Raw genomic sequence first — 27,082 nt, forward strand, 5'->3', positions numbered from 1 at the left:
TTTATATGGTTGGGTCCAGTTCAGTTTCTGGTCAATGGTAACCCCAAGGATGTTGATAGTGGGGGGGATTCAGTGATGGTCAATGGTAACCCCCAGGATGTTGATAGTGGGGGGGGATTGAGTGATGGTCAATGCTATTGAATATCGAGGGGTGATGATTAGATTCTCTCTAGCTGGGGATGGTTATTGTGCGATGGAAAATAACTCTGTCCCTTCAGACACCCAAATGAATGGGGAGATTGGAAAGATTCCCAAACCAAAACAAAATTGGAATTAAAATGGGGGGAGATATTTGATTGATGTGAGAACTCAAGAGGCAATGAGATTCGGACAACATTGGCAAGAGATTCCAGAGACCATTCAGAGGATGCAGAGACTCAGCACCGACCCTCCCACAGTGCGGCGCTCCCTCAGCACCGACCCTCCCCACAGTGCGGCGCTCCCTCAGCACCGACCCTCCCCACAGTGCGGCGCTCCCTCAGCACCGACCCTCCCCACAGTGCGGCGCTCCCTCAGCACCGACCCTCCCCACAGTGCGGCGCTCCCTCAGCACCGACCCTCCCCACAGTGCGGCGCTCCCTCAGCACCGACCCTCCCCACAGTGCGGCGCTCCCTCAGCACCGACCCTCCCCACAGTGCGGCGCTCCCTCAGCACCGACCCTCCCCACAGTGCGGCGCTCCCTCGGCACCGACCCTCCCCACAGTGCGGCACTCCCTCAGCACCGACCCTCCCCACAGTGCGGCGCTCCCTCGGCACCGACCCTCCCCACAGTGCAGCGCTCCCTCAGCACCGACCCTCCCCACAGTGCGGCGCTCCCTCAGCACCGACCCTCCCCACAGTGCAGCGCTCCCTCAGCACCGACCCTCCCCACAGTGCAGCGCTCCCTCAGCACCGACCCTCCCCACAGTGCGGCGCTCCCTCAGAGTCATTCTCGTGGAGAGTGGGGGAGAATGTGGGACTGGCTCCCACAGGGGGAGTGTGGGACTGGCCCCACACGGACGGGCTGAGTGGTCTGTCTCTCTGCGGTGTTGCTTGCTGATGATCCAGTGCTGCCTGTCTCTTTAAGCACAGCCCAGCTCCCGCCTGCCTGGTTCATCGAGTGTGGGCCTGAGGGCCCCCCTCACTGTCAAAGTGACAAATACATCCTGTGTGGATGGAAAATGTGACCCAGAAATAGCAACCGGTCCAAACAGCATGGGAGGGAGGGAATGTGGGAGAGAGACAGAGAGAGAGAGAGACAGAGAGAGAGAGAGAGAGACAGAGAGAGAGAGAGAGAGAGAGACAGAGAGAGAGAGAGAGAGACAGAGAGAGAGACAGAGAGAGAGAGAGACAGAGAGAGAGAGAGACAGAGAGAGAGAGACAGAGGGAGAGAGAGACAGAGGGAGAGAGAGAGAGAGAGAGACAGAGAGAGACAGAGAGAGAGAGAGAGAGAGACAAGGAGAGACAGAGAGAGAGAGAGACAGAGAGAGAGAGACAGAGGGAGAGAGAGACAGAGGGAGAGAGAGAGAGAGAGAGACAGAGAGAGACAGAGAGAGAGAGAGAGAGAGACAAGGAGAGACAGAGAGAGAGAACGAGGCAAAGAGAGAGAATGGAGTGAGACAGAGAGAGAGAAAGAGAAGGGAGAATCATAGAACCTCTACAGAGCAGAAGGAGGCCATTTGGTCCACTGAGCCAGTACCAGCCACAATACCCACAACCTACTTATTTACCCGAACAATCACTAGACACTAAGGGGACAATTTAGCATGGCCAATCCACCCTAACCTACACATCTAACCTAACCCAGCCTGCAGGTGCAGCAGGTGGTCAGGAAGGCAAATGGGATGCTGGCTTTAATAGCGAGGGGGATTGAATATAAAAGTAGGGAGGTCTTGCTGCAGCTGTATAGGGCATTGGTGAGGCCGCAGCTGGAGTACTGTGTGCAGTTTTGGGCGCCGCACCTGCGCAAGGATATTTTAGCCTTGGAGGGAGTGCAGAGGAGGTTTACTAGGCTGATACCGGAGTTGAGGGGGTTGAGCTATGAGGAGAGGCTGAATAAACTAGGCTTGTACTCGTTAGAGTTTAGAAGAATGAGGGGAGATCTCATTGAGACGTATAAGATGATGAATGGGATGGATAGGATAGAGGTGGAGAGACTCTTCCCGCTCAGAAAGGACAGTAGGACTAGGGGGCACAGCCTCAAGATAAAGGGGGGGCGGTTTAGAACGGAGTTGAGGAGGAACTTCTTCACTCAAAGGGTGGTGAATCTCTGGAATTCTCTGCCCGTTGAAGTGGTGGAGGCTGCCTCGCTAAATATTTTTAAGACGCGGGTTGATGGGTTTTTGATAAGAGAGGGGATTAAGGGTTATGGGGAGAGGGCGGGAATGTGGAACTGAGCCACAACAGATCAGCCATGATCTTATTGAATGGCGGGGCAGGCTCGAAGGGCTAGATGGCCTACTCCTGCTCCTATTTCTTATGTTCTTATGTTCTTATGTTATCTTCGGACACTAAGGGACAATTTAGCACGGCCAATCCACCCTAACCTACACATCTTTGGACACTAAGGGACAATTTAGCACGGCCAATCCACCCTAACCTACACATCTTTGGACACTAAGGGACAATTCAGCATGGCCAATCCACCCTAACCTACACATCTTTGGACACTAAGGGACAATTCAGCATGGCCAATCCACCCTAACCTACACATCTTTGGACACTAAGGGACAATTTAGCATTGAAGGTGGGCTGAATGGCTTCTCCTTTGGTTCAGAATGCCTGTTAACCTTTCTTTCCCCTGTGCCAAGGTGTAGCAGGATCCCACGGTTCTGAAGATGTACGGTCTGTACCTTGAAGCAGTCAATGACTACATCAATGAACTTTACGGTGAGGATGTTTGGCGTCTCATTGAGGCCAGAGCGGAATCCCACACCTCAAATTCGTCAAGCATCAGATGTACAAGTAAGCAGCTGCAAAAGACCCCTCGATCTCACAGTGTCCACCTTTCTGTATCTAACCCCGTGCTGTACCTGTCCTGGGAGTGTTTGATGGAGGGGACAGTGTAGAGGGAGCTTTACTCTGTATCTAACCCCGTGCTGTACCTGTCCTGGGAGTGTTTGATGGGGGGGACAGTGTAGAGGGAGCTTTACTCTGTATCTAACCCGTAACCTGTCCTGGGAGTGTTTGATGGGGGACAGTGTAGAGGGAGCTTTACTCTGTATCTAACCCCGTGCTGTACCTGTCCTGGGAGTGTTTGATGGGGGGACAGTGTAGAGGGAGCTTTACTCTGTATCTAACCCCGTGCTGTACCTGTCCTGGGAGTGTTTGATGGGGGGACAGTGTAGAGGGAGCTTTACTCTGTATCTAACCCCGTGCTGTACCTGTCCTGGGAGTGTTTGATGGGGGACAGTGTAGAGGGAGCTTTACTCTGTATCTAACCCCGTGCTGTACCTGTCCTGGGAGTGTTTGATGGGGGGACAGTGTAGAGGGAGCTTTACTCTGTATCTAACCCCGTGCTGTACCTGTCCTGGGAGTGTTTGATGGGGGGGACAGTGTAGAGGGAGCTTTACTCTGTATCTAACCCCGTGCTGTACCTGTCCTGGGAGTGTTTGATGGGGGGACAGTGTAGAGGGAGCTTTACTCTGTATCTAACCCCGTGCTGTACCTGTCCTGGGAGTGTTTGATGGGGGGACAGTGTAGAGGGAGCTTTACTCTGTATCTAACCCCGTGCTGTACCTGTCCTGGGAGTGTTTGATGGGGGGACAGTGTAGAGGGAGCTTTACTCTGTATCTAACCCCGTGCTGTACCTGTCCTGGGAGTGTTTGATGGGGGGACAGTGTAGAGGGAGCTTTACTCTGTATCTAACCCCGTGCTGTACCTGTCCTGGGAGTGTTTGATGGGGGGACAGTGTAGAGGGAGCTTTACTCTGTATCTAACCCCGTGCTGTACCTGTCCTGGGAGTGTTTGATGGGGGGGACAGTGTAGAGGGAGAAAATAGAGACCTACATTCTCTCCTCTGTCTCTGTAACCTCCTCCAGCACATACTCTCTCTCTCTTTCTCTCTGTGTCTCTCTCTGTGTCTCTCTCTCTCTCTCTCTCTGTCTCTCTCTCTCTCTCTGTCTCTCTCTCTCTCTCTCTCTGTCCCTAATATCTCCCCGTGAGTCTCGGAGGGTCAGATTCTGTCTGATTGGTGTGTCTGTGAAGTCCCCAGGGGGATGGTTCACTGGGTTAAGGTGCTATATCAATGCAGGTTGTTGTTCTGGGACTGATTCTGTTCTCTGCTGTTGTGAAGCGATAACCTGATCCTGCGAATGGCCAAGGCAGCAGGGCAGGTCCTGGGGAAGACTCACGATGAACTCATGTACGCGTTTGGGGTCTACATGGTGAAGAGAATCGGAAACTATGGATACGAGAGGATCCTCAAGGTGAGGCTGATAGTGTGGACCACCCCCCCCAAACAGCCCCCAACCCAACCCCCCCGTGAAATACATCAGGATAGCTAACACACATCAGTCCCATATCCCCCTCCCCAGTCCCATATCCCCCCATCCAGCCCATATCCCCCCTGTCCAGTCCCATATACCCCTCTGTCTAGCCCATATCTCCCTGTCCAGTCCCATATCCCCCCTGTCCAGCCCACATCCCCCTCCCCAGTCCATATCCCCCCTGTCCAGTCCCATATCCCCCCTCCCCAGTCCCATATCCCCCCGTCCAGTCCCATATACCCCTCCCCAGTCCCACATACCCCTCTGTCTAGCCCATATCTCCCTGTCCAGCCCACATCCCCCTCCCCAGTCCATATCCCCCTCCCCAGTCCATATCCCCCCTGTCCAGTCCCATATACCCCTCCCCAGTCCCATATACCCCTCCCCAGTCCCATATACCCCTCCCCAGTCCCATATCCCCTGTCCAGTCCCATATACCCCTCCCCAGTCCCATATACCCCTCCCCAGTCCCATATCCCCCCGTCCAGTCCCATATACCCCTCCCCAGTCCCATATCCCCCCGTCCAGTCCCATATACCCCTCCCCAGTCCCATATCCCCCCATCCAGTCCCATATACCCCTCCCCAGTCCCATATCCCCCGTCCAGTCCCATATACCCCTCCCCAGTCCCATATACCCCTCCCCAGTCCCATATCCCCCCGTCCAGTCCCATATACCCCTCTGTCTAGCCCATATCTCCCTGTCCAGCCCATACTCCCCCTGTCCAGTCCCATATCTCCCTGTCCAGTCCCATATCCCCCCCTCCCCAGTCCCATATCCCCCGTCCAGTCCATATCCCCCCTGTCCAACCCACATCCCCCCCCCCCAGTCCGATATCTCTCCCCCCTATCCCATGCTTGGAGTGAGAGAGAATGTGGGACTCACTCCCATGGGGGGGGAAGTGGTGGGGTGGAGAATGTGGGACTCATTCAAATGGCAGCAGGGAAGAAGCTGTTCTTGAGTCGGTCGGTACGGGACCTCAGACTTTTGTATCTTTTTCCCCGATGGAAGAAGGTGGAAGAGAGAATGTCCGGGGTGTGTGTGGGGGGGGTCCTTGATTATCCCGGCTGCTTTTCCCCGAGGCAGCGGGAAGTGTAGACGGAGTCAGTGGATGGGAGGCTGGTTTGTGTGATGGATTGGGGGCTACATTCACCACCCTTTTGTAGTTCCTTGCGGTCTTGGGCAGAGCAGGAGCCCAGACCGAGCTGTGATACAACCAGAAAGGATGCTTTCTATGGGGCATCTGTAAAAGTTGGTGAGAGTCGGAGCGGACATGCCGAATTTCCTTAGTCTTCTGAGAAAGTAGAGGCATTGGTGGGGCTTTCTTAACTATAGTGTGGGGGGGACCAGGACAGGTGATCTGGACACCTTGAAGCTCTCTCGATCCTTTCTACTCGGTCCCCGTTGATGTAGACAGGGGAATGTCCTTCTCTACGCCTCCTGAGGTCGATGACCATCTCCTTTGTAGCCCCAATCCCATCACGCAAACCAGCCTCCCACCCGTTCACTCCGTCCACACTTCCCGCTGCCTCGGGAGAGATTATTGGCGCCACACCAGATTCCGTGCGCCGCAGATCTCCGAACCCGGCTGGTAGGAGGTCCGCGATTTTCCAAACGCAAACTCTGCGCTTTCTTTCGCCTCCCCGTCCCCTGCTGCCTCCAGGTCCTGGGACGCAACGTCCGCGACTTCATCAACGAGCTGGACAACCTGCACGAGTACTTTCGCTTCTCCTTCCCCAAGGTCCAGCCGCCGAGCTTTTGCGTGGAGGAAGAGTGTGAAACCAGCCTGACCCTCCACTACCGCAGCACCCGCAAGGGTTTCACGCAGTTCGTCAAGGGTAAGGTTGAGGAGGGGGAGAAGGAAGAGAGAGAGGAGAGGAGGGAGTGTGGGGGGGGGGGGGGGGGGGGGGGGGGGGCGGGGGGAGGGTTGGAGGCATGGCTCGGGAAGGCTCTGTCTCTCGGGTGGCACAGCGTGTTGGCACCGCTGCCCCGCAGCGCCAGGGACCCGTTCCCGATCTTGGGTCACGTGTCTGTGGGTGGAGTCGGCACATTCTCCCCGTCTCTGCGTGGGTTTCCTCCCACAGTCCGACAGATGTGTAGGTTAGGGTGGATTGGCCGTGCTAAATTGTCCCTTAGTGTCCAAAGATGTGTAGGTTAGGGTGGATTGGCCGTGCTAAATTGTCCCTTAGTGTCCAAAGATGTGTAGGTTTAGTGGATTGGCCATGCTTAATTGTCCCTTAGTGTCCAAAGATGTGTAGGTTAGGGTGGATTGGCCATGCTAAATTGTCCCTTAGTGTCCAAAGATGTGTAGGTTAGGGGGATTGGCCGTGCTAAATTGTCCCTTAGTGTCCAAAGATGTGTAGGTTAGGGTGGATTGGCCGTGCTAAATTGTCCCTTAGGGTCCAAAGATGTGTAGGTTAGGGTGGATTGGCCATGCTAAATTGTCCCTTAGTGTCCAAAGATGTGTAGGTTAGGGTGGATTGGCCATGCTAAATTGTCCCTTAGGGTCCAAAGATAAGAACATAAGAACATAAGAAATAGGAGCAGGAGTAGGCCATCTGGCCCTTCGAGCCTGCCCCGCCATTCAATAAGATCATGGCTGATCTGTCGTGGCTCAGTTCCACTTTCCCGCCCTCTCCCCATAACCCTGAATCCCCTCTCTTACCAAAAACCCATCAACCCGCTTCTTAAAAATATTTAGCGAGGCAGCCTCCACCACTTCAACGGGCAGAGAATTCCAGATGTGTAGGTTAGGGTGGATTGGCCATGCTAAATTGTCCCTTAGTGTCCAAAGATGTGTAGGTTAGGGTGGATTGGCCGTGCTAAATTGTCCCTTAGTGTCCAAAGATGTGCAGGTTAGGGTGGATTGGCCATGCTAAATTGTCCCTTAGTGTCCAAAGATGTGCAGGTTAGGGTGGATTGGCCGTGCTAAATTGTCCCTTAGTGTCCAAAGATGTGTAGGTTAGGGTGGATTGGCCATGCTAAATTGTCCCTTATTGTCCAAAGATGTGCAGGTTAGGGTGGATTGGCCGTGCTAAATTGCCCCTTAGTGTCCAAAGATGTGTAGGTTAGGGTGGATTGGCCATGCTAAATTGTCCCTTAGTGTCCAAAGATGTGCAGGTTAGGGTGGATTGGCTGTGCTAAATTGTCCCCTTAGTGTCCAAAGATGTGTAGGTTAGGGTGGATTGGCTGTGCTAAATTGTCCCTTAGTGTCCAAAGAAGTGCAGGTTAGGTGGATTGGCCGTGCTAAATTGTTCCTTAGTATCCAAAGATGTGTAGGTTAGGGTGGATTGGCCATGCTAAATTGCCCCTTAGTGTCCAAAGATGTGTAGGTTAGGGTGGATTGGCCATGCTAAATTGTCCCCTTAGTATCCAAAGATGTGTAGGTTAGGGTGGATTGGCCATGCTAAATTGTCCCCTTAGTATCCAAAGATGTGTAGGTTAGGGTGGATTGGCCATGCTAAATTGCCCCTTAGTGTCCAAAGATGAGTAGGTTAGGGTGGATTGGCCATGCTAAATTGTCCCTTAGTGTCCAAAGATGTGTAGGTTAGGGTGGATTGGCCATGCTAAATTGTCCCCTTAGTATCCAAAGATGTGTAGGTTAGGGTGGATTGGCCATGCTAAATTGCCCCTTAGTGTCCAAAGATGAGTAGGTTAGGGTGGATTGGCCATGCTAAATTGTCCCTTAGTGTCCAAAGATGTGTAGGTTAGGGTGGATTGGCCATGCTAAATTGCCCCTTAGTGTCCAAAGATGAGTAGGTTAGGGTGGATTGGCCATGCTAAATTGTCCCTTAGTGTCCAAAGATGTGCAGGTTAGGGTGGATTGGCCATGCTAAATTGCCCCTTAGTGTCCAAAGATGTGCAGGTTAGGGTGGATTGGCCATGCTAAATTGTTGACCATATTGCTGTGAGTGCAGGCAGAGAGGGGGGGGGTCTGCAGTCACATGTAGGATGGCAGGGTACCTTCCCCTAAAGGACATTAGCATGGCTCATCCACCTAACTGCAACATGTTTGTACTGTGGGAGGAAGCTTTTGAAGTTTATTCACTCGTCACCATTAGGCTTATATTAACACCGCAATGAAGTTACTGTGAGAATTTCCCAGTCACCACACTCCTGTTTGGGTTACACTGAGGGAGAATTTAGCACGGCCCAATCCACACCCTAACCAGAACAGACTTTGGGGGTGTGGGAGGAAACCGGAGCCCCCGGGGGAAACCCACGCAGACACGGGGAGAATGTGCAGACTCCACACACAGACAGTGACCCGAGCCAGAAATCGAACCCGGGACCCTGGCGCTGTGGGGCAGTAGTGCTAACCCACTGTGCTACCCTCGTATTAAATGGACGGTGCTGAGGGAGGGCCGCACTGTGGGAGGGTCGGTGCTGAGGGAGTGCCGCACTGTGGGAGGGTCGGTGCTGAGGGAGCGCCGCACTGTGGGGAGGGTCGGTGCTGAGGGAGCGCCGCACTGTGGGGAGGGTCGGTGCTGAAGGAGCGCCGCACTGTGGGGAGGGTCGGTGCTGAGGGAGCGCCGCACCGTGGGGAGGGTCGGTGCTGAGGGAGCGCCGCACTGTGGGAGGGTCGGTGCCGAGGGAGCGCCGCACTGTGGGGAGGGTCGGTGCCGAGGGAGCGCCGCACTGTGGGGAGGGTCGGTGCTGAGGGAGCGCCGCATGTGGGAGGGTCGGTGCTGGGGGAGCGCCGCACTGTGGGAGGGTCGGTGCCGAGGGAGCGCCGCACTGTGGGGAGGGTCGGTGCCGAGGGAGCGCCGCACTGTGGGGAGGGTCGGTGCCGAGGGAGCGCCGCACTGTGGGGAGGGTCGGTGCTGAGGGAGCGCCGCACTGTGGGGAGGGTCGGTGCCGAGGGAGCGCCGCACTGTGGGGGAGGGTGGGTGGAGGGGTGTGTGTGCCCTCTTGCGCGTAGCGTCTCTCTCTCTCCTCCCTCCCAGGGCAGCTCTCCCAAGTTGGCCGCCAGTTCTACAACACAGACATCGAGGTGGAGATCTTGACCAAGGAGGAGACTGAAAAGATGACCTACGTGGTCTACAAGATGAACTTTGACAACGCGGCGTTTAAACACCGGACCCCCCAACTGAAGGCTGCCCCCGGCTACGAGAAACTCCCCATGAAGAAAGGCATCATTTTTGACATGTTCCCCTTCAGTATGATCTTCCGCCGTGACATGACCATGTATCGCATCGGGGAGGGGCTCAAGGAGGTCTTCTCCGAGCTTCAGGGCAAGAAGGTGGATGCCGAATTCATCTTAGTACGTCCCATGCTGGAATTCAACTGGGACAATGTGAGTGTTCGATGGGGGGGGACAGGGAGCTTCACTCTGTATCTAACCCCGTGCTGTCCCTGTCCTGGGAGTGTTTGATGGGGGGGACAGTGTAGAGGGAGCTTTACTCTGTATCTAACCCCGTGCTGTCCCTGTCCTGGGAGTGTTTGATGGGGGACAGTGTAGAGGGAGCTTTACTCTGTATCTAACCCCGTGCTGTACCTGTCCTGGGAGTGTTTGATGGGGGGGACAGTGTAGAGGGAGCTTTACTCTGTATCTAACCCCGTGCTGTACCTGTCCTGGGAGTGTTTGATGGGGGGGACAGTGTAGAGGGAGCTTTACTCTGTATCTAACCCCGTGCTGTACCTGTCCTGGGAGTGTTTGATGGGGGGACAGTGTAGAGGGAGCTTTACTCTGTATCTAACCCCGTGCTGTACCTGTCCTGGGAGTGTTTGATGGGGGGGACAGTGTAGAGGGAGCTTTACTCTGTATCTAACCCCGTGCTGTACCTGTCCTGGGAGTGTTTGATGGGGGGACAGTGTAGAGGGAGCTTTACTCTGTATCTAACCCCGTGCTGTACCTGTCCTGGGAGTGTTTGATGGAGGGAACAGTGTAGAGGGAGCTTTACTCTGTATCTAACCCCGTGCTGTACCTGTCCTGGGAGTGTTTGATGGAGGGAACAGTGTAGAGGGAGCTTTACTCTGTATCTAACCCCGTGCTGTCCCTGTCCTGGGAGTGTTTGATGGGGGCACAGTGTAGAGGAGAGCTTTACTCTCTATCTAACCCCGTGCTGTACCTGTCCTGGGAGTGTTTGATGGGGGGGACAGTGTAGAGGGAGCTTTACTCTGTATCTAACCCCGTGCTGTACCTGTCCTGGGAGTGTTTGATGGGGGGACAGTGTAGAGGGAGCTTTACTCTGTATCTAACCCCGTGCTGTCCCTGTCCTGGGAGTGTTTGATGGGGGGACAGTGTAGAGGGAGCTTTACTCTGTATCTAACCCCGTGCTGTACCTGTCCTGGGAGTGTTTGATGGGGGGACAGTGTAAACTTAAATAAAAGTAATCTTTATTTATTAGTCACTAGTTGGCTTATATTAACACTGCAATGAAGTTACTGTGAAAATCCCCCATACTGAGGGAGAATTTAGCACGGCCCAATCCGCACTCTAACCAGCACAGTCTTTCGGACTGTGGGAGGAAACCGGAGCACCCGGAGGAAACCCATGCAGACACGGGGAGAATGTGCAGACTCCACACAGACATACTTTTCACTGTACCCCAATAATAAATCAAATCAAAAAGATCCTCTCACTGAACCAGACCCCTCTGTACCACGGCTGTGCCCCCTCTCGGAGGGGGAGATACCAACCCAGGGGTAAACAGACAAGGACAGGACTGATATCGGAGCCTCCTCCAGGGGAATTTCTTCCAGGGGAATCTGTTACGTAGGGGCGGCACGGTGGCACAGTGGGTTAGCACTGCTGCCTCACAGTGCCAGGGACCCGGGTTCGATTCTCAGCTCGGGGTCACTGTCTGTGTGCGGAGACTGCACATTCTCCCCGTGTCTGCGTGGGTTTCCTCCGGGTGCTCCGGTTTCCTCCCACAGCCCGAAAGGTGGCGTAATGTTAAGCACTGCTGCCTCACGGGGCCAGGGACCCGGGTTCGATTCCCGGCTCGGGGTCACTGTCTGCGTGCGGAGTCTGCACATTCTCCCCGTGTCTGCGTGGGTTTCCTCCGGGTGCCCCCCGGTTTCCTCCCGCAGTCCGAGAGACCGTGCTGGAGGGGATGCCGGGTGCCGACCCCAGGGGAAGGCGGGGGCACGAGCGAACCTTTGGCTAACTGGCAGCGATTCTACCCGGTCTCGGCAGATCTACACCCACCTGAACAACGTCTTTGAGCTGATGTCGAAAGCGGTGGTGGAGAGTAAACAGAAGGCCAGCGTCAACCAGGCAGACAAGGACGAGGGAGCGAAGGAGGAAAAGGAGAGCGGCACAGGTCAGAGTTAACCCTCCTCCGTCCCTGCAGCACCAACCGCGACGTGGGACACTCCCCGTGCCGCTGTGCCCACACCCCCTTCAGTATCACACCCTCCCTGTACAAGTCCACCACCCAAAAATTAGCCCCAAATCCACCAACAACCTTTCACCACTCAGAGCAACACTCGACCTGTGCTGTCCCCGTCCTGGGAGTGTTTGATGGGGGGACAGTGTAGAGGGAGCTTTACTCTGTATCTAACCCCGTGCTGTACCTGTCCTGGGAGTGTTTGATGGGGGGGACAGTGTAGAGGGAGCTTTACTCTGTATCTAACCCCGTGCTGTACCTGTCCTGGGAGTGTTTGATGGGGGGACAGTGTAGAGGGAGCTTTACTCTGTATCTAACCCCGTGCTGTACCTGTCCTGGGAGTGTTTGATGGGGGGACAGTGTAGAGGGAGCTTTACTCTGTATCTAACCCCGTGCTGTACCTGTCCTGGGAGTGTTTGATGGGGGGGACAGTGTAGAGGGAGCTTTACTCTGTATCTAACCCCGTGCTGTACCTGTCCTGGGAGTGTTTGATGGGGGGGACAGTGTAGAGGGAGCTTTACTCTGTATCTAACCCCGTGCTGTCCCCGTCCTGGGAGTGTTTGATGGGGGACAGTGTAGAGGGAGCTTTACTCTGTATCTAACCCCGTGCTGTACCTGTCCTGGGAGTGTTTGATGGGGGGGACAGTGTAGAGGGAGCTTTACTCTGTATCTAACCCCGTGCTGTACCTGTCCTGGGAGTGTTTGATGGGGGGACAGTGCAGAGGGAGCTTTACTCTGTATCTAACCCCGTGTCCTGGGAGTGTTTGATGGGGGGGACACTGTAGAGGGAGCTTTACTCTGTATCTAACCCCGTGCTGTACCTGTCCTGGGAGTGTTTTGATGGGGGCCAAGTGGGCTTACATTAACACTGCAATGAAGTTACTGTGAAAATCCTCCACGTTCCTGTCCGGGTTACACTGAGGGAGAATTTAGCACGGCCCAATCCACCCCTAACCCGCACATCTTTCAGACTGTGGGAGGAAACTGGAGCACCCGGAGGAAACCCACGCAGACACGGGGAGAATGTGCAGACTCCGCACACAGAGAGTGACCCCGAGCCGGGAATCGAACCCGGGTCCCTGGCGCCGTGGGGCAGCAGCGCTAATCCTACCCTGGCATGTTTTAGCTTCAATCCTTGTTGTGGGAGTGAGTTCCAAACAGTGCACCCCATATCCCCAGACGGTGACCCCCCCACCCCGCCTGGTTTTGTAAATTCGGGCCTCTGGGAATGTGCTTCCCGGATTTCCTCGCGTCCCTCTCGCGGGTCAGGAGATCCGTCCCTCTGGCAAATGATGGATGGGAGAGTTCCCCGGTATCTCACCCCTCGCCTGTCTCTCTCTGTACACAGGAGGAGGCAGCCCCGAGGACCAGATAGGCGCAGACCACGAGTATGTGGGGGGCACCCTGTTACAGAAGAACATCGGGAATCCTACAGCTCAGGACATTGAGCTCCTGGCCTTCCAGACGGTCACAGGTGAGACGTCCAGACGCGTTTGGAGAGGGGGGAGCGGAGATGGAGAAGGTGTCGGAGTTCCCATTTCCCTCCCTATCTCCGCAACCCCGTCCAGCCCCTACACCCCCCTCCCTATCTCTGTAACCCCCTCCAGCCCCTACACCCCCCTCCCTATCTCTGTAACCCCCTCCAGCCCCCTACACCCCCTCCCTATCTCTGTAACCCCCCTCCAGCCCCCTACACCCCCTCCCTATCTCTGTAACCCCCTCCAGCCCCCTACACCCCCTCCCTATCTCTGTAACCTCCTCCAGCCCCCTACACCCCCTCCCTATCTCTGTAACCCCCTCCAGCCCCCTACACCCCCTCCCTATCTCTGTAACCCCCTCCAGCCCCCTACACCCCCTCCCTATCTCTGTAACCCCCTCCAGCCCCCTACACCCCCTCCCTATCTCTGTAACCCCCTCCAGCCCCCTACACCCCCCCTCCCTATCTCCCCTTCCAGCCCCTACACCCTCTCCCTATCTCCGCAACGTCCTCCAGCCCCTACACCCCCTCCCTATCTCTGCCCCCTCCTCCAGCCCCCTACACCCCCCTCCCTATCTCTGCCCCCTCCTCCAGCCCCCTACACCCCCCTCCCTATCTCTGCCCCCTCCTCCAGCCCCCTACACCCCCCTCCCTATCTCTGCCCCCTCCTCCAGCCCCCTACACCCCCCTCCCTATCTCTGCCCCCTCCTCCAGCCCCCTACACCCCCCTCCCTATCTCTGCCCCCTCCTCCAGCCCCCTACACCCCCTCCCTATCTCTGCCCCCTCCTCCAGCCCCCTACACCCCCTCCCTATCTCTGTAACCCCCTCCATCCCCCCCTCCCTATCTCTGTAACCTCCTCCAGCCCCCTACACCCCCTCCCTATCTCTGTAACCCCCTCCATCCCCCCTCCCTATCTCTGCCCCCTCCTCCAGCCCCCTACACCCCCCTCCCTATCTCTGCCCCCTCCTCCAGCCCCCTACACCCCCCTCCCTATCTCTGCCCCCTCCTCCAGCCCCCTACACCCCCCTCCCTATCTCTGCCCCCTCCTCCAGCCCCCTACACCCCCTCCCTATCTCTGCCCCCTCCTCCAGCCCCCTACACCCCCTCCCTATCTCTGTAACCCCCTCCATCCCCCCCTCCCTATCTCTGTAACCCCCTCCAGCCCCCACACCCCCCTCCCTATCTCTGTAACCTCCTCCAGCCCCCTACACCCCCTCCCTATCTCTGTAACCTCCTCCAGCCCCCTACACCCCCTCCCTATCTCTGTAACCCCCTCCAGCCCCCACACCCCCCTCCCTATCTCTGTAACCTCCTCCAGCCCCCTACACCCCCTCCCTATCTCTGTAACCTCCTCCAGCCCCCTACACCCCCTCCCTATCTCTGCCCCCTCCTCCAGCCCCCTACACCCCCTCCCTATCTCTGTAACCCCCTCCAGCCCCCTACACCCCCTCCCTATCTCTGTAACCTCCTCCAGCCCCCTACACCCCCTCCCTATCTCTGCCCCCTCCTCCAGCCCCCTACACCCCCTCCCTATCTCTGTAACCCCCTCCAGCCCCCTACACCCCCTCCCTATCTCTGTAACCCCCTCCAGCCCCCTACACCCCCTCCCTATCTCTGTAACCCCCTCCAGCCCCCTACACCCCCCTCCCTATCTCTGTAACCCCCTCCAGCCCCCTACACCCCCCTCCCTATCTCTGTAATCCCCTCCAGCCCCCTACAACCCCCTCCCTATCTCTGTAACCTCCTCCAGCCCCTACAACCCCCCTCCCTATCTCTGTAACCTCCTCCAGCCCCTACAACCCTCCGAGATCTCTGCGTTCCTCCAATTCCGGCCTCTCGAGCATCTCCCGATTCCCATCGCTCCGCCATTGGGGGGGCCGTGCCTTCAGCTGCCTGGGGGGGGCCCTAAACTCTGGAATTCCCTCCCTAAAACCCCCCCACCTCTGTCTCTCCCTCCCTCTGTCTCTCCCTCCCTCTGTCTCTCCCTCCCTCTGTCTCTCCCTCCCTCTGTCTCTCCCTCCCTCTGTCTCTCCCTGAAAAACTCACCTCTTTGTCCAAGTTTTGGTTGCCTGTCCCTGATGTCTCCCCGTGTGTCTCTGGGGAGAGGGGACGGGGGGGTCAGATTCTGTCTGTTTGCCCATCCTGGGAAGCCCCCCTCCCCCTCCCCCTGCCCCCCCCCACTGGGGGCACGTTCACCCGGGTTAAAGGCGCTACGTCAATGCAGTGTTGTCTGTATTATCCTATCGGGTTCCGCGGGAGAGGTGGTTTTTTGGGCGCTGGGCGTTGCCATGGTAACCGATGTGGAGCAGGGTAACAGGGTAGGGGGGGGGAGTGGCGCGGAGAGACCGGCTGGGTGTGGGTGGGGGTACAAGTCACTCCAGTTGCACCCCCCACCCCAAATCTGGCCCTGGGCTAAAGGGTCAAGTGAAAGGTGGTGGGCCAACTCCCAGAATGCATAGCGCACGTGTCCCCAAGATGGCCGACCGTGCGTGGGCAATCGCGACGCCTCGCGTGGTGGAATAGCGCGTGGGCTTGAGCCGGGGGTGGGGTGGGGGGAGGAGGAGGGGGAGGTGTTCTGTGAAACACGAGGGGGGCGCAAATCGAGGAGGAGAAGGGGGCAAAGAGTTCCCTCCGTCTCTTGGAGTTGACGTAAGTGGGGCGTTTCCGAGGGGACAGTGGGGCGGGGGTGCCTCATCGTTCTTATTTTCTCCACCCACCCCCCCCTCCCCCTGCTCACCGCCATCTTTGACAGGCCGCTGCAGTGACACCATCTTCGAGGACATGCGCGAACCCCCAAGAAACCGCTCCATCTGAAGGGTCAAATGAAGTACGTTCCACAGTGGGACTCCCTCATCTTCCTGGGAACGCCCATGTGAGTCCTGCTTTCGGGGTGCGGCTGGCGTGGGATCGGACTGTGCGGCGGCTATTCCCCCCCCCCCCCCAACCTCGGTCGCAGGGCTGTCGCCGGGGCGGACGGGGACATGGGGGGGGTGGGGGGGGAGGCGGTGAGGAGGCCGGGATTCAAGGCTTTCCTGCGTTAGGGTCGAGCTCCGTCACACAGGGTTGTAGAGAATACCCACCGTATAAAGTGGGGGGGGGGGGGGTGGGTTTGGCCTTCTATTCAAATGGTTGATGTTATTTTTTCATCAGTTTTGGGGTTTATGGCGGGGTTTTGTTCTCTGTGTGTGTGGGTGGGTGTCTGCGAGGTCAAATAAACTGGGGAAGGTCACTAGAGACAGCTGGTCTGGGAGAGCACGAAGACATTCTCATATAGACGCGCACGCTCTCTCTCACACTCGCTCCCTCTCACACACATAAGAACATAAGAAATAGGAGCAGGAGTTGGCCATCTAGCCCTTCGAGCCTGCCCCGCCATTCAATAAGATCATGGCTGATCTGAAGTGGATCAGTTCCACTTTCCCGCTTTCTCCACTTAATTCCCCTGTCTATCAGAAACCTATCTACCCGTGACTTAAATATATTTAGCGAGGCAGCCTCCACCACTTCAACGGGCATAGAATTCCAGAGATTCACCACCCTTTGAGTGAAGAAGTTCCTCCTCAACTCCGATCTAAACTACCTCCTCTCATCTTGAGGCTGTGCCCTCTAGTCCTGCTGTCCTTTCTAAGCGGGAAGAACCTCTCTCCCTCTACCCTATCCATCCCTTTCATTATCTTATACGTCTCTATAAGATCCCCCCCCCCATCCTTCTAAACTCCAACGAGTACAGACCCAGTCTATTTGGTCTCTCTTCATAGTCCAACCCCCTCATCTCCGGTATCAGCCTGGTAAACCTCCTCTGCACTCCCTCCAAGGCCAATATATCCTTGCGTAAGTGCAGCGACCAAAACTGCACACAGTACTCCAGTTGCGGCCTCACCAGTGCCCTGTACAGTTGCAGCAAGACCTCCCTACTTTTATATTCTATCCCCCTCGCTATAACGTCCCATTCGCCTTCCTGTTCATAGCCTGTTTCTATCTTATCCGTTCCCTTCATAATCTTATATGTTTCTATAAGATCCTCCCCTCTTCTGAATCCCAATGAGTATCGCCCCAGTCTACTCAGTCTCTCCGCGTAAGCCAACCCTCGCAATCAACCTCCTCCGCACCCCCTCCAGCGCCAGTCTATCCTTTCTCGAGTAAGGGAAATCTGCTGTCCTTACCTTACCCCCCCAAGGGTCTGGCCTACAAGTGAGTCCAGAGCCACACACAGCAATGCGGTTGACCTCTCAACTGCCCCTCCTAGGGCAACTAGGGACGCCCAGACTACTAGGGGGTTGTGGAGGCTTTGGAGAGGGTTACAGAAAAGATTTACCAGGGTGTTGCCCCTGGTACGGAGGGCATTAGCTGCGAGGAGAGGTTGGAGAAACTTGGTCTGTTCTCACTGGAGGTTGAGGGGGGGAGGCCCTGATAGAAGTCTACCAGAGTTTAGAAGGATGAGGGGGGATCTTATAGAGACGTGTAAGATAATGAAGGGGATGGATAGGGTAGAGGTAGAGAGGTTCTTCCCGCTTAGAAAGGACAGCAGGACTCGAGGGCGCAGCCTCAAGAGAAGAGGGGGTGGTTTAGATCGGAGTTGAGGAGGAACTTCTTCACTCAAAGGGTGGTGAATCTCTGGAATTCTCTGCCCGTTGAAGTGGTGGAGGCTGCCTCGCTCAATATATTTAAGTCACGGGTAGATAGGTTTTTGATAGACAAGGGGAGAAGGCGGGAAAGTGGAACTGATCCACTATCAGATCAGCCATGATCTTATTGAATGGCGGGGCAGGCCCGAAGGCCTACTCCTGCCCCTATTTCTTATGTTCTTATCTACAAGATTACAAGGGGCGTAGAGAACATAAGAACATAAGAAATAGGAGCAGGAGTAGGCCATCTGGCCCTTCGAGCCTGCCCCGCCATTCAATAAGATCATGGCTGATCTGTCGTGGCTCAGTTCCACATTCCCGCCCTCTCCCCATAACCCTTAATCCCCTCGCTTATCAAAAACCCATCGACCCGCGTCTTAAAAATATTTAGCGAGGCAGCCTCCACCACTTCAACGGGCAGAGAATTCCAGAGATTCACCACCCTTTGAGTGAAGAAGTTCCTCCTCAACTCCGATCTAAACCGCCCCCCTTTATCTTGAGGCTGTGCCCCCTAGTCCTACTGTCCTTTCTGAGCGTGAAGAGTCTTTCCACCTCTATCCTATCCATCCCATTCATCATCTTATACGTCTCAATGAGATCTCCCCTCATTCTTCTAAACTCTAACGAGTACAAGCCTAGTTTATTCAGCCTCTCCTCATAGCTCAATCCCCTCAACTCCGGTATCAGCCTAGTGAACCTCCTCTGCACTCCCTCCAAGGCCAAAATATCCTTGCGTAAGTGCGGCGCCCAAAACTGCACACAGTACTCCAGCTGCGGCCTCACCAATGCCCTATACAGCTGCAGCAAGACCTCCCTACTTTTATATTCAATCCCCCTCGCTATGAAGGCCAGCATCCCATTCGCCTTCCTGACCACCTGCTGCACCTGCAGGCTGGGTTTTTGCGACTCATGCACAAGGACCCCGAGGTCCCTCTGCACCGTCGCCTGCTGCAGTTTTTCGCCCCGTAAGTAATAGTCCTTCCTACCATTCTCCCTACCAAAGTGGACCACCTCACACTTGCCAACATTAAATTCCATTTGCCATTTCCTGGCCCATTCGCCCAGCCTATCTAGATCCTTCTGCAGACTCTCCACACCCTCCGCACAATTTGCCTTTCCCCCAATCTTGGTGTCATCAACAAAGAGTGGGAAGCTTTCTCCCCCAGGGGGCTAGGGTTTTAGTTTAGGCAGACACGGGAAGGGCCTGTTCCTCAGCCGTCCTGTTCTCCGTTACTTCGTTCTCACCCTCTTGAGGGCAAGACACTGAAGGCCAGAGTGAGGGGACGCCAAAGCTCGGGAGGGTCTCAGGAGAGGGGGGAGGGAGGGTGTGGAATGAGGGGTTATTGAACTGGGGGCCGAGGGAAGGGGCTGTTTCGTTCCTCCCCCCCCCTCCCCGGGTGGTCCCAGCTAACGTTCTACCCGGTTCCCCCGACGCAGAATTGAGACGGTGGAGGACATGATTAAAATGGGGGTCTACGTCAACGACCTGAACCTTCACGACTCGAGCAGGGAGCTCATCCTGGCCGGGACCCAGCAGTCGGCCGAGCTCCAGCTCGCCCTCGATCAGGTGAGTGTCGTTTCCCCCCACCCTGACACAGGAACTGGAGGCCGTTCAGCCCATCTCCAGCCTGTTACACAGGAACCGGAGGCCATTCAGCCCCTCTCCAGCCTGTTACACAGGAACAGGAGGCCATTCAGCCCCTTTCTAGCCTGTTACACAGGAACAGGAGGCCATTCAGCCCATCTCCAGCCTGTTACACAGGAACAGGAGGCCATTCAGCCCCTTTCTAGCCTGTTACACAGGAACCAGAGGCCATTCAGCCCCTCTCCAGCCTGTTACACAGGAACAGGAGGCCATTCAGCCCCTCTCCAGCCTGTTACACAGGAACCAGAGGCCATTCAGCCCCTCTCCAGCCAGTTACACAGGAACAGGAGGCCATTCAGCCCCTCTCCAGCCTGTTACACAGGAACCGGAGGCCATTCAGCCCATCTCCAGCCTGTTACACAGGAACAGGAGGCCATTCAGCCCCTTTCTAGCCTGTTACACAGGAACCAGAGGCCATTCAGCCCCTCTCCAGCCTGTTACACAGGAACAGGAGGCCATTCAGCCCCTTTCTAGCCTGTTACACAGGAACAGGAGGCCATTCAGCCCATCTCCAGCCTGTTACACAGGAACAGGAGGCCATTCAGCCCCTCTCCAGCCTGTTACACAGGAACCAGAGGCCACTCAGCCCCTTTCTAGCCTGTTACACAGGAACAGGAGGCCATTCAGCCCCTTTCTAGCCTGTTACACAGGAACCGGAGGCCATTCAGCCCCTCTCCAGCCTGTTACACAGGAACAGGAGGCCATTCAGCCCCTCTCCAGCCTGTTACACAGGAACCAGAGGCCATTCAGCCCCTTTCTAGCCTGTTACACAGGAACAGGAGGCCATTCAGCCCATCTCCAGCCTGTTACACAGGAACAGGAGGCCATTCAGCCCCTTTCTAGCCTGTTACACAGGAACCAGAGGCCATTCAGCCCCTCTCCAGCCTGTTACACAGGAACAGGAGGCCATTCAGCCCATCTCCAGCCTGTTACACGGGAACTGGAGGCCATTCAGCCCCTTTCTAGCCTGTTACACAGGAACAGGAGGCCATTCAGCCCATCTCCAGCCTGTTACTCAAGAACAGGAGGCCATTCAGCCTCTCAAACTATCCCATTATTTAATGCAATAAGGATTAAGATATATGGGGATCGAGGGATCGGGGGAGACGGGGGGGACGGGGGAGACGGGGGAGACGGGGGGGACGGGGGGATCGGGGGAGACGGGGAGACGGGGAGACGGGGGGATCGGGGGGATCGGGGGAGACGGGGGGATCGGGGGAGACGGGGGGAGACGGGGGGATCGGGGGAGACGGGGGGATCGGGGGAGACGGGGGGATCGGGGGAGACGGGGGGAGACGGGGGGATCGGGGGAGACGGGGGAGACGGGGGAGACGGGGGCAGACGGGGGGACCGGGGGAGACGGGGGGATCGGGGGAGACGGGGGGATCGGGGGAGACGGGGGGATCGGGGGAGACGGGGGGATCGGGGGAGACGGGGGGGATCGGGGGAGACGGGGGGACGGAGGGATCGGGGGAGACGGGGTTGGAGTGATCGGCAATGATGTTTGTCGGGTCTGTAAATTCTTCTGTGATAGGGTGAGGGTGAGGTAGGGTGAGCGAGGGGCTGAGGGAATGGTTAAGATTAGTGTTAGTGAATGGGTTACAGTGGGGGTCAGGGATTAGGGTCAAGTCTTGAGGTTAAAGGTTAAAGTTTATGGTTTCAGTTCAGGTTAGGGTTTCGAGTTAAAGGTTATAGTTCAGGGCTGTGACTTGGGGGTCAAGGGCTAAAGGTTGGAGGTCAGGGTGAGGGTTTGGGATCAAGGGTTAAAGGTTATAGTTTAGGGTTAGGAGTTAAAGGTTATAGTTCAGGGTTAAAGGTTGTATTTCAGGGTTAGGGTTCAGGATTAAAGGTTCTAGTTCAAGATCAGGGCTTAGGGTTAAAGGTTATAGTTCAGGGTGAGGGTTAGAGGGAAGGATTAGGGTTAGTGTTAGGGTTGGGGGAATGATTAGGGTTAGGGTTAGGTTTAGGGGGAATGATTAGGGTTGGGGAATGATTAGGATTATGGGGAATGATTAGGGTTAGGATTATGGGGAATGATTAGGGTTAGGATTATGGGGAATGATTAGGGTTAGGATTATGGGGAATGATTAGGGTTAGGATTATGGGGAATGATTAGGGTTAGGATTATGGGGAATGATTAGGGTTAGGGTTAGGGGAATAATTAGGATTAGGGTTTGGGTTGGGGGGAGGATTAGGGTTAGCATTCGAGTTAAGGTTAGGGTTAGGGTTAGGGTTCGGGGGAAGTCTGAAGCCGGCGAATGGTATCTCTGACCTGTCCGCCCCTCCAGGAGAGACAGAAATATCGGCAGCTGCAGGAAATCATCATGAAACTGGACGAGGAGAAGAAACGGGGTGATTCCTTACTGTACGCCATGATCCCCCGAGCTGTGGCTGATCGACTGCGGAAGGGTGTCACGGCCCTGGAGACCTGCCAGGTAAGATCCCAGCGATCGGTCAGCGCCGCGGCCCTGGGGCTGGAGAAGGTCACTCCCTCAAAGTGACCTTCTCCCGCGGCCCCGGGGCTGGAGGAGGGTCCAGAGATGGGGAGGGGGGGGCTGGAGGAGGGTGCGGAGGTAGGGAGAGGGGGGGCTGGAGGAGGGTGCGGAGGTAGGGAGAGGGTGCGGAGGTAGGGAGAGGGTGCGGAGATAGGGAGGGGGGCTGGAGGAGGGTGCGGAGAACGGGAGAGGGGGCTGGAGGAGGGTGCGGAGATAGGGAGAGGGGGCTGGAGGAGGGTGCGGAGATAGGGAGGGGGCTGGAGGAGGGTGCGGAGATGGGGAGAGGGGGAGAGGGGGGCTGGAGGAGGGTGCGGAGGTCAGGAGAGGGGGGCTGTAGGAGGGTGCGGAGATCGGTAGAGGGGGGCTGGAGGAGGGTGCGGAGATAGGGAGGGGGCTGGAGGAATGTGGACGCCACCCCATTCTCCGTCTCTCTGCCTCCCCCTGCAGGTTTTTCCAGACGTGACAATTCTGTTTAGCGACGTGGTGAAATTTAACGAGATCTGCATCCACATCACCCCGATGCAAGTGGTGGACATGCTTAACGAAATCTACATCGTGTTTGACACATTGAGTGAAAAGCATAACGTCTACAAGGTACCTTTTCCCCCCCCACAGTGGCGTCCCGGACAGATCTACCCCACCCCTCTTCACCTCTGCGCCAGACCGTGTTATGTTCCCTCCTGTTCACCCATGACCATTCCTGTAAACCTCCCCCTACAGCGCCGTCGATGGTGGGAGGAGCGAACTGCGCCGTGACGGGCTGTGTTGACACTGGCACGGGGGCAAGCGTGCGCGGGGTGTTGCGTGATTCGTTGTCGATTGGGAGGGAGGAAGGTGGTGCTTTGTCTGTGCTTAAGAGAGTTTGAAACCATGCAAGTACACAGAGAACTCAGACTGAAATAATTTTATCCAAGGACCAAGCAGCACTATTTTTTATCAAGATTTTGACTTTAGCTAGTCAATTTGTATCGGGCACTTAGAGTCATAGAGGTTTACAGCATGGAAACAGGCCCTTTGGCCCAACTTGTCTATGCTGCCCCCGTTTTAAAACCCCTAAGCTAATCCCAATTGCCCGCATTTGGCCCCTATCCCTCTATACCCATCGTACCCATGTAACTGTCTAAATGCTTATTAAAAGACAAAATTGTACCCGCCTCTACTACTACCTCTGGCAGCTCGTTCCAGACACTCACCACCCTCTGGGTGAAAAAAATTGCCCCTCTTTTGTATCTCTCCCCTCTCACCTTAAACCTACGCCCTCTAGTTTTAGACTCCCCTACCTTTGGGGGAAAAGATATTGACTATCTCACTGACCTGTGCCCCTCATTATTTTATAGACCTCTATAAGATCACCCCTCTACACTCCAGAGAAAAAAGTCTTAGTCTCTCCAGCCTCTCCTCAATCCATCAAGTCCTGGTACCATCCTAGTAAATCTTTTCTACCTGGCACCCAGGTTGATAAGGTTGTTAAGAAGGTGTGTTAGCTTTTATTGGGAGAGGGATTGAATTTTGGAGCCATGAGGTCATGTTACAACCGTACAAAACTCTGGTGCGGCCGCACTTGGAGTATTGCGTACAGCTCTGGGTCACCGCGTTATAAGAAAGATGTGGAAGCCTTGGAAAGGGTGCGGAGGAGGTTTACCAGGATGTTGCCTGGTTTGGTGGGAAGGTCTTACGAGGAAAGGCTGAGGGACTTGAGGTTATTTTTGTTCGAGAGAAGGAGGTTGAGATTGAGGCATACAAGATGACCAGAGGGTGGAGAGCGAGAGCCTCGTTCCTCGGATGGTCACATGAGGGGACACAGCTTTAAATTGAGGGGGGGGTAATTATAGGACGGAGGGAGGTTCTTTTCTCCAAGAGGGCGTGGGATGCCCTGCCTGCAGCAGTTGTGGACTCGCCAACTCTAAGGGCATTCAAATGGTCAGTGGATTGGCACATGGATAAGATAATAGTTGAGGTTCGAGGGTCATTAGATTGGTTCCACTGGTCGGCAACATCGAGGGCCGAAGGGCCTGTACTGCGTTGTAATGTTCTCTGCACTCTTTCTAGTTTAATAATATCCTTTCTGTAATAGGGTGACCAGAACTGTACACAGTGTGGCCTTACCAATGTCTTATACAACTTCAACAAGACGTCCCCAACCCCTGTATTCAATCAATGAAGGCTTGAGTGGATACATGTGAGGTTATCCACTGTGGTGGCAATAATAGGAGGATGGATTATTATTTGAATGGGTGTAAATTGAGAGAGGCGGATACTCAGCGAGACCTTGGAATCCTCGTGTGTCTGTCGCTGAAAGTAAGCACCCAAGTACAGCAGGCAGTAAGGAAGGCAAATGGTATGTTGACCTTCATAGGGAGAGGATTTGAGTTTAGGGATAGGGGTGTTTCACTAATTGTGCAGGGCATTGGTGAGGCCACACCTGGAGTATTGTGTGCAGTTTTGGTCTCCGTATCTGAGGAGGGATGTCCTTGCTATAGAGGGAGTACAGCGAGGGTTTCCCAGGCTGATTCCTGGGATAGTAAGGACTCTCGCAACACCAGGTTAAAGTCCAACAGGTTTATTCGGTCGCACGAGCTTTTGGAACATCGCCCCTTCATCGGGTGAGTGGAGCGATGCTCCAAAAGCTCATACTCCCAAATAAACCTGTTGGACTTTAACCTGGCATTGTGTGACTCCTTGCTGAGCCCACCCCAGTCCAATGCTGGCAACCCCTTGAGAAAGACTTGTGGAGGAAGTGAGAGGGCGTGGGATGCAGGGGGATGTTGCTTTGTGGATCTGGTTTGCACGCAGAAGGCAGAGAGTGGTTGTGGACGGGTCTTTTTCTGCATGGAGGTCAGTCACCAATGGGGTGCCCCAGGGATCTGTTCTGGGACCCTCGCTGTTTGTCATTGCCCCAGGGATCTGTTCTGGGACCCTCGCTGTTTGTCATTGCCCCAGGGATCTGTTCTGGGACCCTCGCTGCTTGTCATTGCCCCAGGGATCTGTTCTGGGACCCTCGCTGTTTGTCATTGCCCCAGGGATCTGTTCTGGGACCCTCGCTGCTTGTCACTGCCCCAGGGATCTGTTCTGGGACCCTCGCTGTTTGTCACTGCCCCAGGGATCTGTTCTGGGACCCTCGCTGTTTGTCATTGCCCCAGGGATCTGTTCTGGGACCCTTGCTGTTTGTCATTGCCCCAGGGATCTGTTCTGGGACCCTTGCTGTTTGTCATTGCCCCAGGGATCTGTTCTGGGACCCTCGCTGTTTGTCATTGCCCCAGGGATCTGTTCTGGGACCCTTGCTGTTTGTCATTGCCCCAGGGATCTGTTCTGGGACCCTCGCTGTTTGTCATTGCCCCAGGGATCTGTTCTGGGACCCTCGCTGTTTGTCATTGCCATAGGGATCTGTTCTGGGACCCTCGCTGTTTGTCATTGCCCCAGGGATCTGTTCTGGGACCCTCGCTGTTTGTCATTGCCCCAGGGATCTGTTCTGGGACCCTCGCTGTTTGTCATTGCCCCAGGGATCTGTTCTGGGACCCTCGCTGTTTGCCATTGCCACAGGGATCTGTTCTGGGACCCTCGCTGCTTGTCACTGCCCCAGGGATCTGTTCTGGGACCCTCGCTGCTTGTCATTGCCCCAGGGATCTGTTCTGGGACCCTCGCTGTTTGTCATTGCCCCAGGGATCTGTTCTGGGACCCTCGCTGCTTGTCACTGCCCCAGGGATCTGTTCTGGGACCCTCGCTGTTTGTCATTGCCCCAGGGATCTGTTCTGGGACCCTCGCTGTTTGTCATTGCCCCAGGGATCTGTTCTGGGACCCTCGCTGTTTGTCATTTTCATAAACGACCTGGATGAGGAAGTGGAGGGATGGGTTGGTAAGTTTGCCAAGGTTGGTGGTGTTGTGGATGATCTAGAGGGATGTCAGAAGTTACAGTGGGACATAGATAGGATGCAAGACTGGGCGGAGAAGTGGCAGATGGACTTCAACGCGGATAAATGTGTAGTGGTCCATTCTGGTAGGACCAATGGGATGAAGGAATACAATATCAAGAGTAGGAGTCTTAGCAGTGTTGAAGAGCAGAGGGATCTGGGGGTCCGGGTCCATAGGACTCTTAAATCGGCTTCGCAGGTGGAGGATGTGGTTAAGAAGGCGTATGGTGTACTGGCCTTCATTAATCGAGGGATTGAGTTTAGGAGCGGGGAGATAATGCTGCAGATTTATAGGACCCTGGTCAGACCCCACTTGGAGTACAGTTCTGGTCGCCTCACTACAGGAAGGATGTGGAGGCTATTGAGAGGGTGCAGAGGAGATTTACAAGGATGTTGCCTGGATTGGGAGGCATGCCTTATGAAGATAGGTTGAGGGAGCTGGGACTCTTCTCCCTGGAGAGACGAAGGTTGAGAGGCGACCTGATAGAGGTTTATAAGATGTTGAGAGGAATAGATAGGGTGGATTCTCGGAGGCTATTTCCCAGGGCTGAAATGGTCGCTACGAGAGGACACAGGTTTAAGGTGCTGGGGAGCAGGTACAGAGGAGATGTTAGGGGTGGGTTTTTCACTCAGAGGGTGGTGAGTGAGTGGAATCGGCTGCTGGTGGTGGAGGCGAACTCGCTGGGGTCTTTTAAGAGACTTCTGGATGAGTACATGGGATCTAATGGGATTGAGAGTTATAGATAGGCCTGGTAGGTAGGGATAGGATCGGTGCAACTTGTGGGCCGAAGGGCCTGTTTGTGCTGTCGTTTTTCTATAATTTGGCGTTCTAACTCCACACCGCGGATTCCTGGGATGTTGTACGAGGAGAGAGTGAGTGGGTTAGGATTATATTCACTGGAGTTTAGAAAGAGGGAGAGGGGAATCTCATAGAAACTTCTAGAATTCGAACAGGGTTAGATTCAGAAGGAAAGTTCCCGGTGGTGGGGGGAGTCCAGAACTAAGGGGGGGGGGGGTGGTCAGAGATTGAGGACTGAGGGGAGGGGACATTTCTTGACCCAGAGGGTGGGGAGTTCACTCCCCCAGAAAGTAGTCCAGGCCAAAATGTTGAGAGATTTGGAGAAGGAAT

General features: G+C 55.5%; 1 protein-coding gene across 1 annotated transcript in view; it reads left to right on the forward strand.

Annotated features, from left to right (window-relative positions):
• Positions 1 to 2,878: 2,878 nt before the first annotated feature.
• Positions 2,879 to 27,082, forward strand: part of LOC145340502 (soluble guanylate cyclase 88E-like) — a gene marked incomplete at its 3' end in the record, with an annotated part of 31,547 nt that continues 7,343 nt past the window's right edge. Inside the window, exons 1-10 of the mRNA XM_080184971.1 lie at positions 2,879 to 2,944; positions 4,275 to 4,407; positions 6,131 to 6,305; positions 9,414 to 9,763; positions 11,609 to 11,735; positions 13,150 to 13,275; positions 16,059 to 16,152; positions 19,343 to 19,472; positions 21,839 to 21,985; positions 22,493 to 22,639. Coding sequence (XP_080041097.1) covers positions 2,937 to 2,944; positions 4,275 to 4,407; positions 6,131 to 6,305; positions 9,414 to 9,763; positions 11,609 to 11,735; positions 13,150 to 13,275; positions 16,059 to 16,152; positions 19,343 to 19,472; positions 21,839 to 21,985; positions 22,493 to 22,639 — 1,437 coding nt within the window. The remainder of the gene's footprint in view (positions 2,945 to 4,274; positions 4,408 to 6,130; positions 6,306 to 9,413; positions 9,764 to 11,608; positions 11,736 to 13,149; positions 13,276 to 16,058; positions 16,153 to 19,342; positions 19,473 to 21,838; positions 21,986 to 22,492; positions 22,640 to 27,082) is intronic.

The sequence above is a fragment of the Carcharhinus amblyrhynchos genome, unplaced genomic scaffold, assembly GCF_965287045.1.
Source record: "Carcharhinus amblyrhynchos unplaced genomic scaffold, sCarAmb.v2.hapA chromosome_1079, whole genome shotgun sequence".
Classification (NCBI taxonomy): Eukaryota; Metazoa; Chordata; class Chondrichthyes; order Carcharhiniformes; family Carcharhinidae; genus Carcharhinus; species Carcharhinus amblyrhynchos.